Below are 14,586 nucleotides of genomic sequence, written 5' to 3' on the forward strand. Positions count from 1 at the left end.
CTACCCGAAACGTCTGACCCATGTTAAAACATTTAAAGGCAATGCTACCAAATACTAATTGAGTGCATGTAAACTTCTGACCCACTGGGAATGTGATGAAAAATAAAAGCTGAAATAAATCATTCTGTCTACTATTATTCTGACATTTCACATTCTTAAAATAAAGTGGTGATCCTAACTGACCTAAGACAGGGAATTTTTACAAGGATTAAATGTCAGGAATTGTGAAAAACTGAGTTTAAATGTATTTGGCTAAGGTGTATGTACTTCCGACTTCAACTGTATGTATTATCGGCTGATATTGGCCTTTTACTGCTATATCGGTATCGGAAGATAATTCAACAGATAACCAATATTTACACTTTTTCATTTCCCTGCTGTAAGACAGTATATCAGCAGATATTTTGGTATCTGTAAGTTTTGTCCCCCCAAAAAATCCGAATCGGTAATGGACCCAAGAAAACAAATGGGTCTGGCTCTAGTGACATGAGTTTATGTGGCCCATCCCCCTTTAGCCAGGCATTATTCAGATATTTTTTAGTTTAGGGGGTGTCTCACAATATCTATACATTCTACCACTTTTGCAGTAAACCATTTTTACACTAGCATCCGTTTCATAAATGGGAGATATTAGAGGTGTGAAAAAACATGGTTGTGTTTTGTTCTACCTCAGGTAGAGGTATCTCCAAAACATTGGAGGCCTTGCCACTAGCTTATTTGACCTCCTCCTTGAAGAGACACATCCAAGTAACAGGACCAATACCTAGGCTTTAGCTAAGCAGGCTAACAAAGTCTTATGCCAGTCAGTCACGTTACCCTTATAATGAATACCCTTGCTGCAGACTTGAAACGAACACATCTAACAGGGAAACCAAACTGGCCGCGTTGTATGCACAAGCATTGCAAAATACATGTGTGTACATTTTATTCATATATATATAATTTTATCCACACTGCTTGTGCTTGTCAATGCTGCCGGATGCTGAAATAGAACTTTGTTCTATTTGAGACATTTGACGCGCTGTACGTCCCGGCTCTCCCATCTGCTCATTGGTTTTCACAAGCATACAAACCAACGTGGGTGCTTGAAAGACAAACAAATAGAGATTTTTCAAAGATGAACTAAAAACTAACTAGGATTCCAATTTTATCTGTGGATTAATCATTGTAGAGAAACACACAATTGTGTATGACTCCGGGTGTAACGCCCTGGCCATAGAGAGGGGTTTGTTGTTCTTTATTTTGGTTAGGCCAGGGTGTTACATTGGGTGGGCGTTCTATGTTCTTTTTCTATGTTTTTGTATTTCTTTGTTTTGGGCCGTGTGTGGCTCCCAGTCAGGCACAGCTGAAGTTCGTTGTTGTTGATTGGGAGTCACACATAAGTGCATGTTTTTCCGTTGGGGTTTTGTGGGTAATTGTTTCTGTCATTGTGTTTCACCTGACAGGACTGTTTGGCTGTCGGTTTTCTTGTTTGTTTTGTATAGTGTTCCGTTTAAATATGATGAACACTAACTCCGCTGCGTTTTGGTCCACTCTCTCTCATGGCAGTCGTTACACCGGGTCACACAAAATACAAAAAATACAAATATCCATAAAAAAAAAAGGATAATATACGTGTAAAGTAAAATAACAACCAAATGTTTATCTCTCAGGTCGAACTAGTCAACAGCAAGCTAGCTAAATGCCCATGAATGTTTCATGTGTGCTTGACATGCCCCCAAATTTATACAGTCGGTTTACATTTGAACTTGGTATTTAAACCTGCGTGTCAACGCACACACACATGGATGGACACACACTCGTGGCCATGTGTAACACAAACTAAAACATGTATTCAGGTCTCAGGAAAGGTTCTCATCACATAGGCATGGATCACATAATCACACTCCTTTGATGAGTAACCTTGCTGGATCAGGAAGACTTGTATTAGTGTAGCAGATGGAGATCTGTGAAACTCACTCCTCAGCCTGAAGTGTCGCTCCTTGTGCAATTGAAGAAGGCCTTTTATAATAGCACATGGGTTGGAACACTTCAGGAGGGCCGTCACATGTTTTCGAGGCAGAGGTCCTGAGTTCGAGTCTCCATATGAGCTGAATCAAGGGAAACCATTACTCGGGCAAGCACCATGCCGTCCTTTACATCAGTGGTTCCCAAACTGTGGGGCGCACCCCCAAGGGTGTTATCCCTATAGGTTTTTAGCTAAGTGGGTTAACACATTATTGTGACATGCAGCAAACCTGGTTTGAACCAGTCAATCACAAGAGTAAGATTAAATAGGGAGTGGAAAGACTATCCTTAGAAGGGCTATGACAGGGATTTTCAACTATACTCTTATGGGGGCCAAATTCCCCCCAGATAGCTAGGACCCAGGTATCTGGCTGGCCAGCCAGACGCACCTAGCTGTCTAACCGGCCAGCTGGACCTAGCTATCTGCTTGGTAGGTAGTTCCAGCCGACCAGAAAGCTAGATTCGACCGGCCTACCTATCTGGAGTTTTCCCAAAACGTGTTTATCTTACTGAAGAAATAATGGTATTTTTCTAATTTCTTATTCATGCACCTCTGGTAAATATGGTTTTGGCCTTGATTTACAGCTAAAGAAGAACAACTGGAGGCATAAATGAGGCATTAATTCGCAATCTGTGCCATGTCCATGTTCATGCAACAGGTGCTGTGCAGGGCCAACCACCTATCCAAGACAATGATGAACACTTGACCTGCCCTCACTGTGCTTGCCAGTTTGCCCCAGGTCCAGCAGAGCAACATATCCCCAAGTGTCAGAAGAACATCAAGAGCCACCCTCCACCTCCCGCCACCGCAGCTGGCAAAAGCAACTCACCGCCCTCTGCCACTAACAAAAGCCAAATCATTTGCAATGCTTCATATTTTTGATGTTTATAAAAAGCATGCAAAACTAAATACATTTTCATAGAGCAAAATAACATGTTTGTTTGAAAGAACATCAAGAATTTTGGCTTTTGGAGTAGTTTTTAGCAGGGGCGCAACTTTTCGTTTTAGAAGTGGGGGGGGCATAATTATATATATATATATATATATATAACTGCAATATATATATATATATATATATATATATGTATATTTTGTTTATCCAGTCGGACAAACACTCCAAACAGCCTATCCGACCGCTCAGAGGCGTCCGCATGGTCCTGTATCACATTCCAATGCTAACACTGGGGGGGACAAAAATGCAACTTCAGAATGTGGGGACGAAGACATTTCCCCCCCCATCCCAAGTTGCGCCCCATGTTTTTAGTTTGCATACATTCTTTTTCACACTGCTTTTGAAAGTGGGGGGAACTACAGTAAACTTGTAACGATTTAAATGTCATGCCTAATTGTAAATACTAGAAATACAGTGTCTGATACTGCCTAACAAAATTAATGACAGTATGCAAAAAGGGTTCAAATTAAATTAATAAAAACATTTTTTTTTAGCTTTGTCTGCAGTGTTCGGTTCAACATTGAATTCATTAGACCAAAATGGTTTGTGTGTTTTATTTTTACATGAAGCATAAAACAAAGGTTCCTCTGTGAATGGTGGAAAGTCAGACAACTGTAACATCTTACACCCACTCAATTGCATAGGGTCAGATAAGCCATTGAAAAAATGGATTGCAAAAATAAACACAGTATAGGCATAAGTGTATAAAATGCATATCCTATTCTAAAGGCACATTTTTTTTATATTTTGTGCACAATTCATCACAACACAATCTTTGGTTTAAAGAGTATGCAAAAGCACTAGGGAATAGGGACATCTTTTTCTCTTGCATGGACAAAGAAAATTCCACCAGTGTTGTACTGTATCAATTAACTGCACACTAACCAAAAGAGTTGCAAGCTTATAAGCCGTTGGTAAAGGACACTTAAAAACGTACACACACACCACCCAGAGTAAAGAAATACACCAAATCTGAATATTACACTTTTCACAAATAGTGTAAAAATAATGATTAAATGAATACTCAAAAACAGAAAAAAATGTAATAGAAAAAAACACAGTATTACCATGAAGTTTACGAAAACAAGCTTTTCTCAAATTCTTGGACTTGAACTGTTCTCATGACATTAAGTATTACAGAAGGAAGATTGCAATTTGATGGTTCATTTCCTCCACTTTAAATACTAGTTCAAACAAATTCAAGGTTATCATCTTAAGGCAACAAAAAGACAAGTGATTGTATATAATGAATCAGTAGTTTGAAAAGTGAACCTCACATTTCACATGCCATTTTTGCAGATACAGTATAGCAAGCTGTTCATGAAAGACACAACATTGTAAATACTTAAATGTTAAAACTAAACACATCTTTGGTAAATGTAATATAAAATATACTATATCTGGTATAGCTTTCTTAGGCTCTATTTGATATGCCTTTTAGTTAGTATTTAGTATTTTGTTTAGAACAGCATCACATATGAAGAACATTGGTAGGTTATCAAAAATAGGGCTCAGGGCTTTCCAGAGGAATGAGCAAAAAAGCAGTACTTTAAATTCACATTGGTTTTAATAACCACAAGAAATAACTGCAAGATAAAACAGGAGGATATATATATATATATCAAAAACAATGGAAGAACACCAAAACGATCTTCTCTCTACAGTAAGCTGTGCCCACTTGTGATCATCAATTAAAATGTGGGACAAAACGCAATCCTAGACCTCAGTTGACAGTAGTCAGTCAGTGACAACATCATCATTACTACCAAAGTATTTACTCATATTTCACATTAGCCTACATAACACTGCAAGAAGTTGGTTGCTTAATGTTGAATAAAGCCAAGATGTCAATCTGTCTGTGTCCAGATCACTGCAGATCAGTTTCTGTAGGCCTTTTCCTGTCACCGTCACTTAATTATAGCTTACAACATGGAAGTGTTCATACAGGGTATCTCTCATGTATATTTATACAACGTTATCATGCAGATTGGATTATATCGAAGAAATATGATGTAACGCAATGTGAAAAGAAGCGAGACCTCTCTTGCAAGTGGATGAGGTCAGTGGGCATCCATTAATCAGCTAGCTGTTCCTAGTTAAGGAGAACACAATTGACTCTCAGACTATTCATCCCTTTTGTAATTTCTTAAACCTACTTCTCCCTGCCGTTCACCAATGGAACTGGCTTGCTAACATATTCCTCTTCTCAATATGGCCTAGCCACTCCATCTACAGGACCTGTTTGGATGGACTTAACTGCACAGAGCCACCACCACTCATTGCATAGTATAGCACAGATTCAGGATTTTTTTCTCACGGATTTGCCCCATCAGATCTGTCCCCGTCATGATTGGAGGCTCCTCCCTGTCCCTCCACAGGCCTGTGACCGGATTGGTGGTTGCAGTTATTTTCAGTTCCTGCCTCTCGCAGGGTCAGACGGTTGATTGCTGTCCAGAGTCTCTCGTTCTCTTTGAGCTGATCACTGAACTGTTATCATGGAGAACAACACTTGATAACACGTATCTGTCTGCATAGCAATGGAGTTGAGCGGTTTTACAGAAAAGGGACTCGACTCGGTGTTACTACACAACTTTGCTCACAGGTGCTAGACAGACAGTCTGTAGTGAGTAATGCTTACCTGCTTCTGTAACAACTGGATGGTTGCCTCTTGACGATTGACTGTCTCTCGCAACTGTAAAAGAAAATAGCAACTGTAACAGCACAAGACTGCACCAGACAGTAGTCTGTGAACATATCGCAGCTGCTCGTGTTTGTTCTGTGTTTCTCTGTAGTTGTTGCGATATGTTCACAGACTACTGTCTGGTGCAGTCTTGTGCTGTTACAATGTGTGTAAGGGCTTATCTTGCACATACCTGTGCTACCTCACTGCTTCCTCTGCAGCAAGTTGGCGCCTCCCCTTTCTTACAGGCTCCTGCCTCCTCAAACCCGTTGACCCTGTCACAGCCCATACGAGCAGTCTAAAGAAACAACACTTGGTTAGGTTGAGGCATTGGCATGGGGATGTAGTCAAGTATCGAGGATCCAGACATGCGGTGGTCATTACCGGGAGCTCTTTCTCAGTGGCGGCAGCAGCGGCTGCAGCCTTCAGCTCCTGCAGCTCCTCGTAAGGCAGTGTGATGCTCTCGGGGAAAGAAGGAGCCACTGGGCCAGGCATGGAGCCTCTGAAATCCTCTGGCATCGGGATGAACTCTGCATCCTGTAGCTCCTGTTAGGGAGGATGGACAGGGAGGGACTTAAACAACATTCAGTGGCCATAACCCTCTCTGTTTTGGCTTTCACTATGCTTTGTGGTTTTGATTCCAAACCTTGCGCAGCCAGAAGGGGCAGGAGCTGTCGCCGGTCTGGTTGGTTAAAGACATCATGGAGGTCTCGATGCGTCGCTCGTCTGTGTCGGCCTCCTTAGTGCCCCCCAGGCCCCCTTCACGCAGCCCTGTCTCTGAGCCTGGCTCACTCTCCAGATCCACAGTTGTGGTAGAGGCTTGGCCTAGCCCTTAGTGTGCACCGACAAACACCAGGACACACCACATGGTCAGTACATTACCACACTGGTATCAAACTTTGTACATGTTAAGATTGTGAATGTAATGATAATGTAACCAGAGAGACCATGGCCATCTTACTTACCACAGCCAATTGAAAGTCCACTGCTGTTTGAGCGTATAGTTTTAGAGTTGAGAACCTTTTCTGAAACAGAGAACAGAATCAATCAATCTCAACAGTATTTTCAACAAATGGTTAGCTGGTGTTAGAACAGAAGTAAGTGGCTAGTGGCTAACCCATGATGAGAATGGTGTGCCAGCCGCGACAGGAGAGGTCTGGCACATGGTGGAGGGAGCCGAAAATGGGTCGTGGTAAAGCAGGGCAAACCTCCGATCCAAAGCCCTTGTCAGCGGGCATTCCCAGGCGTCCGTTTCCTGCATTTCCCCAGGCAAAGATCTGATTGTCTGAAAGGATCAGAGAGAAATAATCTATTGGTCCACAGATAATTTGCCAATATCCTTCCAGCACCTGAAACAGGAATCCTGTTCCTGAGGTGCTACCAGTATTCTCCATCATTTTGAGTCCTACTCATGTCGGTCAGAGGACTCCCAGCTAACAGAATAAAGCAAGAAAATGATGTGCATTCGGAAAGTATTCAGACCACTTGACTTTTTCCACATTTTGTTACAGCCTTATTCTAAAATGGATAAAAGTATTTTTTTCCCAAATCAATCTACACACAATACCCCAAAATGACAAAGCAAAAACAGGTTTTTAGACATTTTTTCAAATGTATTAAAAAAAACTAAAAAACAGATACCTTATTTACATAAGTATTTAGACCCTTTGCTATGAGACTCGAAAATTGAGCTCAGGTGCATCCTGTTCCCATTGATCATCCTTGTGATGTTTCTACAACTTGATTGGAGTCCATCTGTGGTAAATTTAATTGATTGGACATGAGTTGAAAATGTACACACCTGTCTATATAAGGTCCCACAGTTGACAGTGCATGTCAGAGCGAAAACCAAGACATGAGGTCGAAGGAATTGTCCGCAGAGCTCCGAGACAAGATTGTGTCGAGGCACAGATCTTGAGAAGGGTACAAAATAATTCTGCAGCATTGAAGGTCCCAAGAACACAGTGGCCTCCATAATTCTTAAAAGGAAGAAGTTTGGAACAACCAAGACTCTTCCTAGAGCTGGCAGCCCGGCAAAACTGAGCAATCGGGGGAGAAGGGCCTTGGTCAGGGAGGTGACCAAGAATCCGATGGTCACTCCGACAGACCTCTAGAGTTCCTCTGTGGAGATGGGAGAACCTTCCAGAAGGACAACCATCTCTGCAGCACTACCAATGAGGCCTTTATGGTAGAGAGGCCAGACGGAAGCCACTCCTCAGTAAAAGGCACATGACAGCCCGCTTGGAGTTTGCCAAAAGGCACCTAAAGATTCTCTGGTCTGATGAAACCTAAATGGAACTCTGGCACCATCCCTATGGTGAAGCATGGTGGTGGCAACATCATGCTGTTTGGATGTTTTTCAGCTGCAGGAACTGGGAGACTAATCAGGATCGAGGGAAAGATGAACGGAGCAAAGTACAGAGAGATCCTTGATGAAAACTTGCTCCAGAGTGCTCAGAACCTCAGACTGGGACGGAGGTTCACCTTCAAACAGGACAACGACCCTAACCACACATCCAAGACAACGCAGGAGTGGCTTCGGGACATGTCTCTCAATGTCCTTGAGTGGCCCAGCCAGAGCACGGACTTGAACCCGATCCAAAATCTCTGGAGACCTGAAAATAGTTGTGCAGCGACGCTCCCCAGCCAACCTGACAGAGCTTGAGAAGAGAAGAATGCAAAGAAGAATGGGAGAAACTCCCCAAATACAGGTGTGCCAAACTTGTAGGGTCATACCCAAGAAGACTCAAGGCTGTAATCGCTGCCAAAGGTACTTCAACAATGTACAGAGTAAAGGGTCTGAATACTTACATTATTTGTATACATTTGCTAAAATGTCTTTGTCATTATGGGGTATTGTGTGTAGATTGATGAGGGGAAAAACTATTTGATCCATTTTAGAATAAGGCTGTAAAGTAACAAAATGTGGAAAAAGTCAATGCACTGTACACAGTGAACAGTATATGACAACAACATGCTGCAACAGAGAATGTTCAAGTTTAGTTGTGTTTCTGACCCTTCGTGGCTGCGATGGTGAAGCCATCTCCACAAGACACTTTGCTGACCACCTTCCCCCCGAAAGACCCCAACAGCAGCTGGACACCCTGGTGCTTCTTGAAGTCCTTTACACCCAGCTGACCGTACTTGTTGCACCCAAAGGTCATCAGCCGCCCACGTTCTGCAATGTCAGAGTTCAGTCAGAACCATGTTTTGATATAAAAATCAATTTCTTCCCACCTAGCTATCTGAAGATGAATGCACTAACTGTAAGTCACTCTGGATAAGAGCGTCAGCTAAATGACTAAAATGTAAAAAAATATATATAATAATTGGGGGCTCAAAGAAAGAGACAGGAGAGAGTCTGGTCGCTGTACCGTCAATGGCAGCAGTGTGAGTCTTCCCAGCTGAAATGACTTGGATCTTATACCTGGCCAGCTGCTTGACCAGAGTGAGTGTGGTGGTGTATGGTATCCCCTGGTAGGCCTGACATTGGAAGAGGAGGAAAACTTAAATTCTCCACCATTACTGGTGTTATTCCTTATTTTAAAGGAATGAGAAGAGCCTGTGAGTGGATCTTGGGATGAGGAATGTGGTGCTGTACCTCTCCAGGAAGGTTTTTGAGGCCAGAGACTCCCAGGTTCAGACCCAGCTTGTTCAGATCGTTGTTCCCACAGGCCAGGACTTTGCCAGACTCTGTCAGGAAAAAGGTTCCGTCAAGGCCACAGGACACAGATGAGATAATGGCTCCTTTGGGGATCTCCACCTGTGAATGCCAGACAATACACAACATTATGCTGCCTACTGATTTAAATGGTGGACTCAAACACATTTCCATTCATTTGTCTCGACAATAAAATTGAGACGTCATTGCCCCTTTCTCCATAAGCATATTTACAGGATATGTGTTCAAGCTCTCTGCTGAAAAAGAAAGGGCAGGATCTTACTTGCATGGGTGAGTTAAAGTCATCCTCACAGTCCAGGCCAAGACGCCCTGAGGAAAATAACTGAAATGAATTATGTTCCACATCATCATAGCGCCATCTACTGGCCAAGATAAGGGGGGACGGATATGGAGCTTGAGAGAGGCATGGTGGTAGACATGCAGTACTACCTTGTCGCTCAGTATCAACGCTCTGGTACATACCATGCTCTCCACAGCCCCAGGAGTAGATATCTCCACTGTGGGTCAGCACAACCACATGGTTGTCCCCACAGGACACCTGCCTGACAGGTCGCTCCTCAAAGAAGTCCAACAGCACGGGCTCTAGCACCTCCATGCCCTGCTCGTTCTCCACTCCAATACAGCCGTAGTAGTCAGAACCAAACATGTACATCTGGTCCTCATCTGAAACCAAACACATCAACAGCATGTCCTCAAACAAGACCAAATCGTATTGTATGGCACAGGGTTGCAAATTGCTGTCTGAATTGTTTGACTCTGTTGTAAAACAACAACAACAACAGAGCCCTCCCATTGTAAACATCCTATTCTACTGCCACAGAAGTAGTGCTCCACACAGACACACAACTCACCAGTGACACAGGCGGTGAAATCTGCTCCACACGCGACCTGACGGATGGCCTTTCCCTGGAGCCTCTCCACCTTGCGTGGCTGCCGGTACGAGGCCTGGTCTCCATGGCCCAGCTGGCCCACCATCTTGGCCCCACCTTGGACACTCTAAAATGGAAGCAGGACATCAAAGATCACATGTTTCATCAACAAAAACAACTTTAAAGTTCTTGTAATGTATTTTCTGCCTTGGACTTAAAGGAACAGCATGGTACTCACAGCCCAAGTGTACAGCTCTTTCTCCACGGTAACCACAGCAAAGTGGGTCTCCCCTGCACAAACATGCTGGGCACCACTGCCTCCTTTAAAGGCATCCAGTTTCTGGGGTGTGAACTTTCCCCCTCCCCAGAAATACACCTCCCTAGAGCGTGTTGTCACTACAGCAACAGGGCTCTCAGTCACTGTGCTCAACCTATAGACAAGTCACAAAATAACTTCATTAAACAAAATCATCTAACAAATACCACATTTACATGATTAGGTGAGAATGTGTTCAACATACTTTGGTTTTTTCATTGCTGAGTTCAGCAAGGCAACTCTGTCCTCAAGCTCCCTGAAACAAAACGAGGTTGTTTACACAATGAAAACAGCAGTTTTGATGATGTCTCTACACCTATTTGAACAATCACACCATCTTCTCAATCTTTCAGGCGTCCCACCACATTCTCTCCCCCGTTCACCAGACTCACTGCTTGTGGCAGGAGATGATTGGCTGGTCCAGAATCTCCTCGGCCGTGGGTCTCTTTTCTGGATCCTGCAAATCAATGTATCTTACATTACATTACCATCCATCACACATCTTTCTGCATGTAGAAAATGTGTGGTAATATCTTACATCAACTGATTCCCTACATACAGTGTATGCTTTGGCTGATGCTAAATTCTATCGCACTGACGATGACAGCCATGAAAGACTGAAATGACAGTATACTGTACACATTGCTGATGGGTTCCTCACCTGATCTAAGCATTCGTACACCAGCTTGATCAGCGCCGAAGAATACACATCAGAGTTGACCTCCATGGTCCAGTTTCCCTGCACTATCTTCACACACAGGTTCAGCGGATTCTACATGGACACAAGCAGCAACAGACAACCGGAAATGCATTAAAGTGACATCAACAGAGCATAATCAGTCAATGCCATGTATTTAACATTAGAACAAATGATAATAGCAGGCAAATGTGTATCAGACAATGGGGGTAAAGGATAAGCAGGGCACATACCGTAGCATCAAATGTTCTGGTCAGAGTTAAGACTTCAAAAATGACACAGCCCATAGCCCAGATGTCTGATTTGAAGTTGTACTTCACGCCTTGACACAGTTCAGGAGACATGTAGTATGGTGTTCCTACACACTAGATTTATACAGGAAAATGCACAAAAAAGTAACTTAGATGTTATCTATACCTTACACAAAATTAAATGTGAATATGCACAAAACACTTGCAAATAAAAATAGCTTGAGTGAGTCCTAATCAAAGAATGACAAAACTATGGCTATGAAAAATATGCACAGTAAAACATATTCAATTGTTCTGACAAAATATTTCACATTCCCATGGATTCTAAAAGGGTATTGTAACGAAAGCTATTTATAGTCAAAGCAGCAGACATGCGCAGCCTCATAATACACTCTATGACACATGCTCCAGCTATCCATATGGGCCGTCGTCAGAAAATAATGGCACTGCTCAAGGTCACAACAGACAATTAGATGCACACTCGCTGCTGCCAATTCTGACGACCGCCTCCATCACACAGAAGTCATGTCCCTGTGGCAGAGTGAACGTCCATGGATGAAGCTGTCTACAGATACAGCAGGCTTCGGTACACTCAGGGAGAGACATGTAGACCATGCCCACAAAGGGACAGAACAACCACACTGCTCTCAGGACTTGATTTGGTTGAGTGCTCAGTCTGCCCACCAAATCTGTTAACTGAATTTGATCAGCATACACTCTGTAATAGCTCTGTAATACACTCTGTAGTAACTATAATGGCTGTGAGTTCGTTTTCTGCAGCTCTATGTAACTGAGATCTGCTTGGTCAACGTAAAACAGACCAGAAAAGCGCAGCTTTCCAGGTTAATACTTCAATGTAACTTACAGTCTCAGCCATGGCAAACTGTGAGTCAAGCTTCTTAGCCAGCCCGTAATCACCCAACTTAATAAGGTTGGTTTTAGTTAGGAAGATATTCAGCGTCTTGATATCCCTTCAGGAGAAGAATAAAATAGGTCAGAAAATAAAATAGTGACCAGATCAAACAATGAGGACTGTTGTATTAATAACCAACACAGCTTACATACAATACACATAATCAAAGCATATTGTAGCACAATAAACGAGTAAAGCCCGGACCCAACCCTGGTATTTACCGGTGCAGGATACCAGCCTTATGAATGTGAGCCACTGCAGAAGCGACTTGGTACAGGTACCATATGACAACCTGGGAGTATTTAAGATGTTTAAGATATTAAAAACTGGTGGGGAAAAGATTGAGTTAAATGTTCACCATTGTTCCTAACTAGGGCCAAGTCAGAGCCATTATGTGTCCTTAGGTACAATACATTCTTACGACATGTTGGGTTTCATTTTCATACCTCCTCAGTGAAGAGTTTCCCCTTCTGTTGGTTGATTTTATCATAAAGATTTCCTCCTGAAATTGAAAAGACAGTTGTTTTTTTCTATTGTTACTGTAAATGCCAGACAATTGGAGCAATCATATTTCAGTTGAGCCAATATCAATATCCTTGTCCTATCACACAAAGTATTATGTTGAATAAAGACACTTAATAATACATCTTTAATATCCCAAAAGTATTTCATACAAATACACTAACTCCAAGTGATAAGATGCTGCCATATCTCACCATTGCAGTATTCAAGCTCAATGAGCAGAGTGTCCTTGTCCATGAAATGGTTGAAGTAGGCTATGATGTTGTTGTGCTGTAGGATGGAGAGGATGCTGATCTCGTTTGTGACATCCTTACGCTCTTTATCTGAGAGGCAGTTCAAGTCCACCTCCTTCCACACCACCAGAGAGTTATCCTGTAGATCGATAGACAGGGAACAGACAGAGAACGGTCAGTACGAGATCAGAAAGACTTTCACTGTGAAGGCTAAAACAAACAGCGCTCTGAGAGACCTCAGGCAGCACAACTTTACTGCAATGGCCTCCTCAAAGTTAAACAAAATGAACTGTATTCCTTTTATTTTTCTATTGTGCTACTGCTAATAGAAAATGTAATAGGATAATAATAAGATAATAATAACAGATGCTAAAACAGGGTATATCCCTAATAATGTACTATACATGATGTAGGCTCTAATCAAACAAACTATTATTTCAGCAAGTAAACTAAAAGGTTTAACCTTTACAAAAGGTTGTCGATTTCCTGCTGTTTTCATATAAATACAAACCATGCTTTGTACTTAAACATTGCTCTAGTTGTGCAAAGTTATGGGGATAATAGGAGTTTTGTCAAATGGCTTGAAAATGTAATAAATCTTGCTCTCATGCAAGCATTTCCCACTGGGGTATGAAAACTAAAGTAGACTGTCTCAGAGGCTACTGGCCATGTTTGGTGAGAGATTCACACAGCATGCAGGGGAAGCTATTGTAGATCACTAATAAACAGGCCTTCTTGGTCTTAACAAAACTGTGTGTGTGTGGCAGTGACATACACTAGCATATTCCTGTGATCTCTCCAAGAATTGTAGAAATAGATCTTGACCTGCTTACCTCTGTTCGTCTGTATAAGGTTGCTTCGCCAAATGCCCCTCTTCCAAGGATACGGATCGGAATGTAATGTAACTTTTCTTCCTCGCCGCTGTATACTGACGTTGATCGCCCACTGGCGACAGATTCACTCCCAGAATCTGAATATAGCGAGGCGTAATGCCTTTCGTAGTCTTCAAGTGACATTTTGAGTATATGTAAAGCTCGTCAACTATCTACAAATTAATTTCGTAAACAAACTCGTAAAATATATTTCCTTAAAATCAAATTTGGGGGAGTAGAATTCCAGCTAGGAATAGGCTAGGCTGTTGCACAGAATATTAAACTGCAGCAATATAGCGTGCAACAGAGTTGCAATAGTGTTGTTGATTTGCTAGCTACAGTTACCAAGTTACCAGGAAATCTTTTGGCCTAGTCTCCTTCGAAACCTTTGGACGTTAACGTTAATGCGCAGTATTTCAATAACCATCTCTCCTGATCTGATACTCGTTACTAAGTTGTCTACTATCTGCAGTTTACCCACTTTACTAACTTTACATTTAGGAAGCTGACAGTACCGCACACTAGACTGTGCCACAGCGCAATAAGGAGTCCATCTTTTCCATGTCCATGCATAGGCAAAGATGGAGAGGC

The 14,586-nt window shown here is 42.3% G+C and overlaps 1 protein-coding gene across 1 annotated transcript; it reads right to left on the reverse strand.

The window, feature by feature from the left end:
• Positions 1-3,499: 3,499 nt before the first annotated feature.
• nek9 (NIMA related kinase 9) lies at positions 3,500-14,586 on the reverse strand. The gene is made up of 23 exons (XM_014182743.2): positions 13,957-14,586; positions 13,085-13,262; positions 12,815-12,870; positions 12,590-12,660; positions 12,321-12,426; positions 11,438-11,569; positions 11,169-11,279; positions 10,900-10,964; positions 10,713-10,763; positions 10,430-10,622; positions 10,174-10,318; positions 9,785-9,985; positions 9,585-9,631; positions 9,242-9,403; positions 9,015-9,123; positions 8,657-8,818; positions 6,758-6,925; positions 6,606-6,665; positions 6,287-6,471; positions 6,025-6,186; positions 5,834-5,938; positions 5,599-5,652; positions 3,500-5,447 (listed from the first exon to the last, which is right to left on the reverse strand). Exons 1-23 carry the CDS (start codon positions 14,137-14,139, stop codon positions 5,274-5,276), a joined length of 2,880 nt encoding a protein of 959 aa, XP_014038218.1. The 5' UTR covers positions 14,140-14,586; the 3' UTR covers positions 3,500-5,273.

Source organism: Salmo salar, chromosome ssa01 (assembly GCF_905237065.1).
Source record: "Salmo salar chromosome ssa01, Ssal_v3.1, whole genome shotgun sequence".
NCBI classification, from domain to species: Eukaryota; Metazoa; Chordata; class Actinopteri; order Salmoniformes; family Salmonidae; genus Salmo; species Salmo salar.

Coding starts and splice junctions, on each gene's coding strand:
- nek9 (XM_014182743.2), bottom strand. CDS start 14,139: ATGTCACTTGAAGACTACGAAAGGCATTACGCCTCGCTATATTCAGAT. Junction 11,570..12,320: donor AGTTTGCCATGGCTGAGACT/GTAAGTTACATT, acceptor GTATAAATCTAG/TGTGTAGGAACACCATACTA. Junction 5,653..5,833: donor GAAGCAGTGAGGTAGCACAG/GTATGTGCAAGA, acceptor TTTCTTTTACAG/TTGCGAGAGACAGTCAATCG.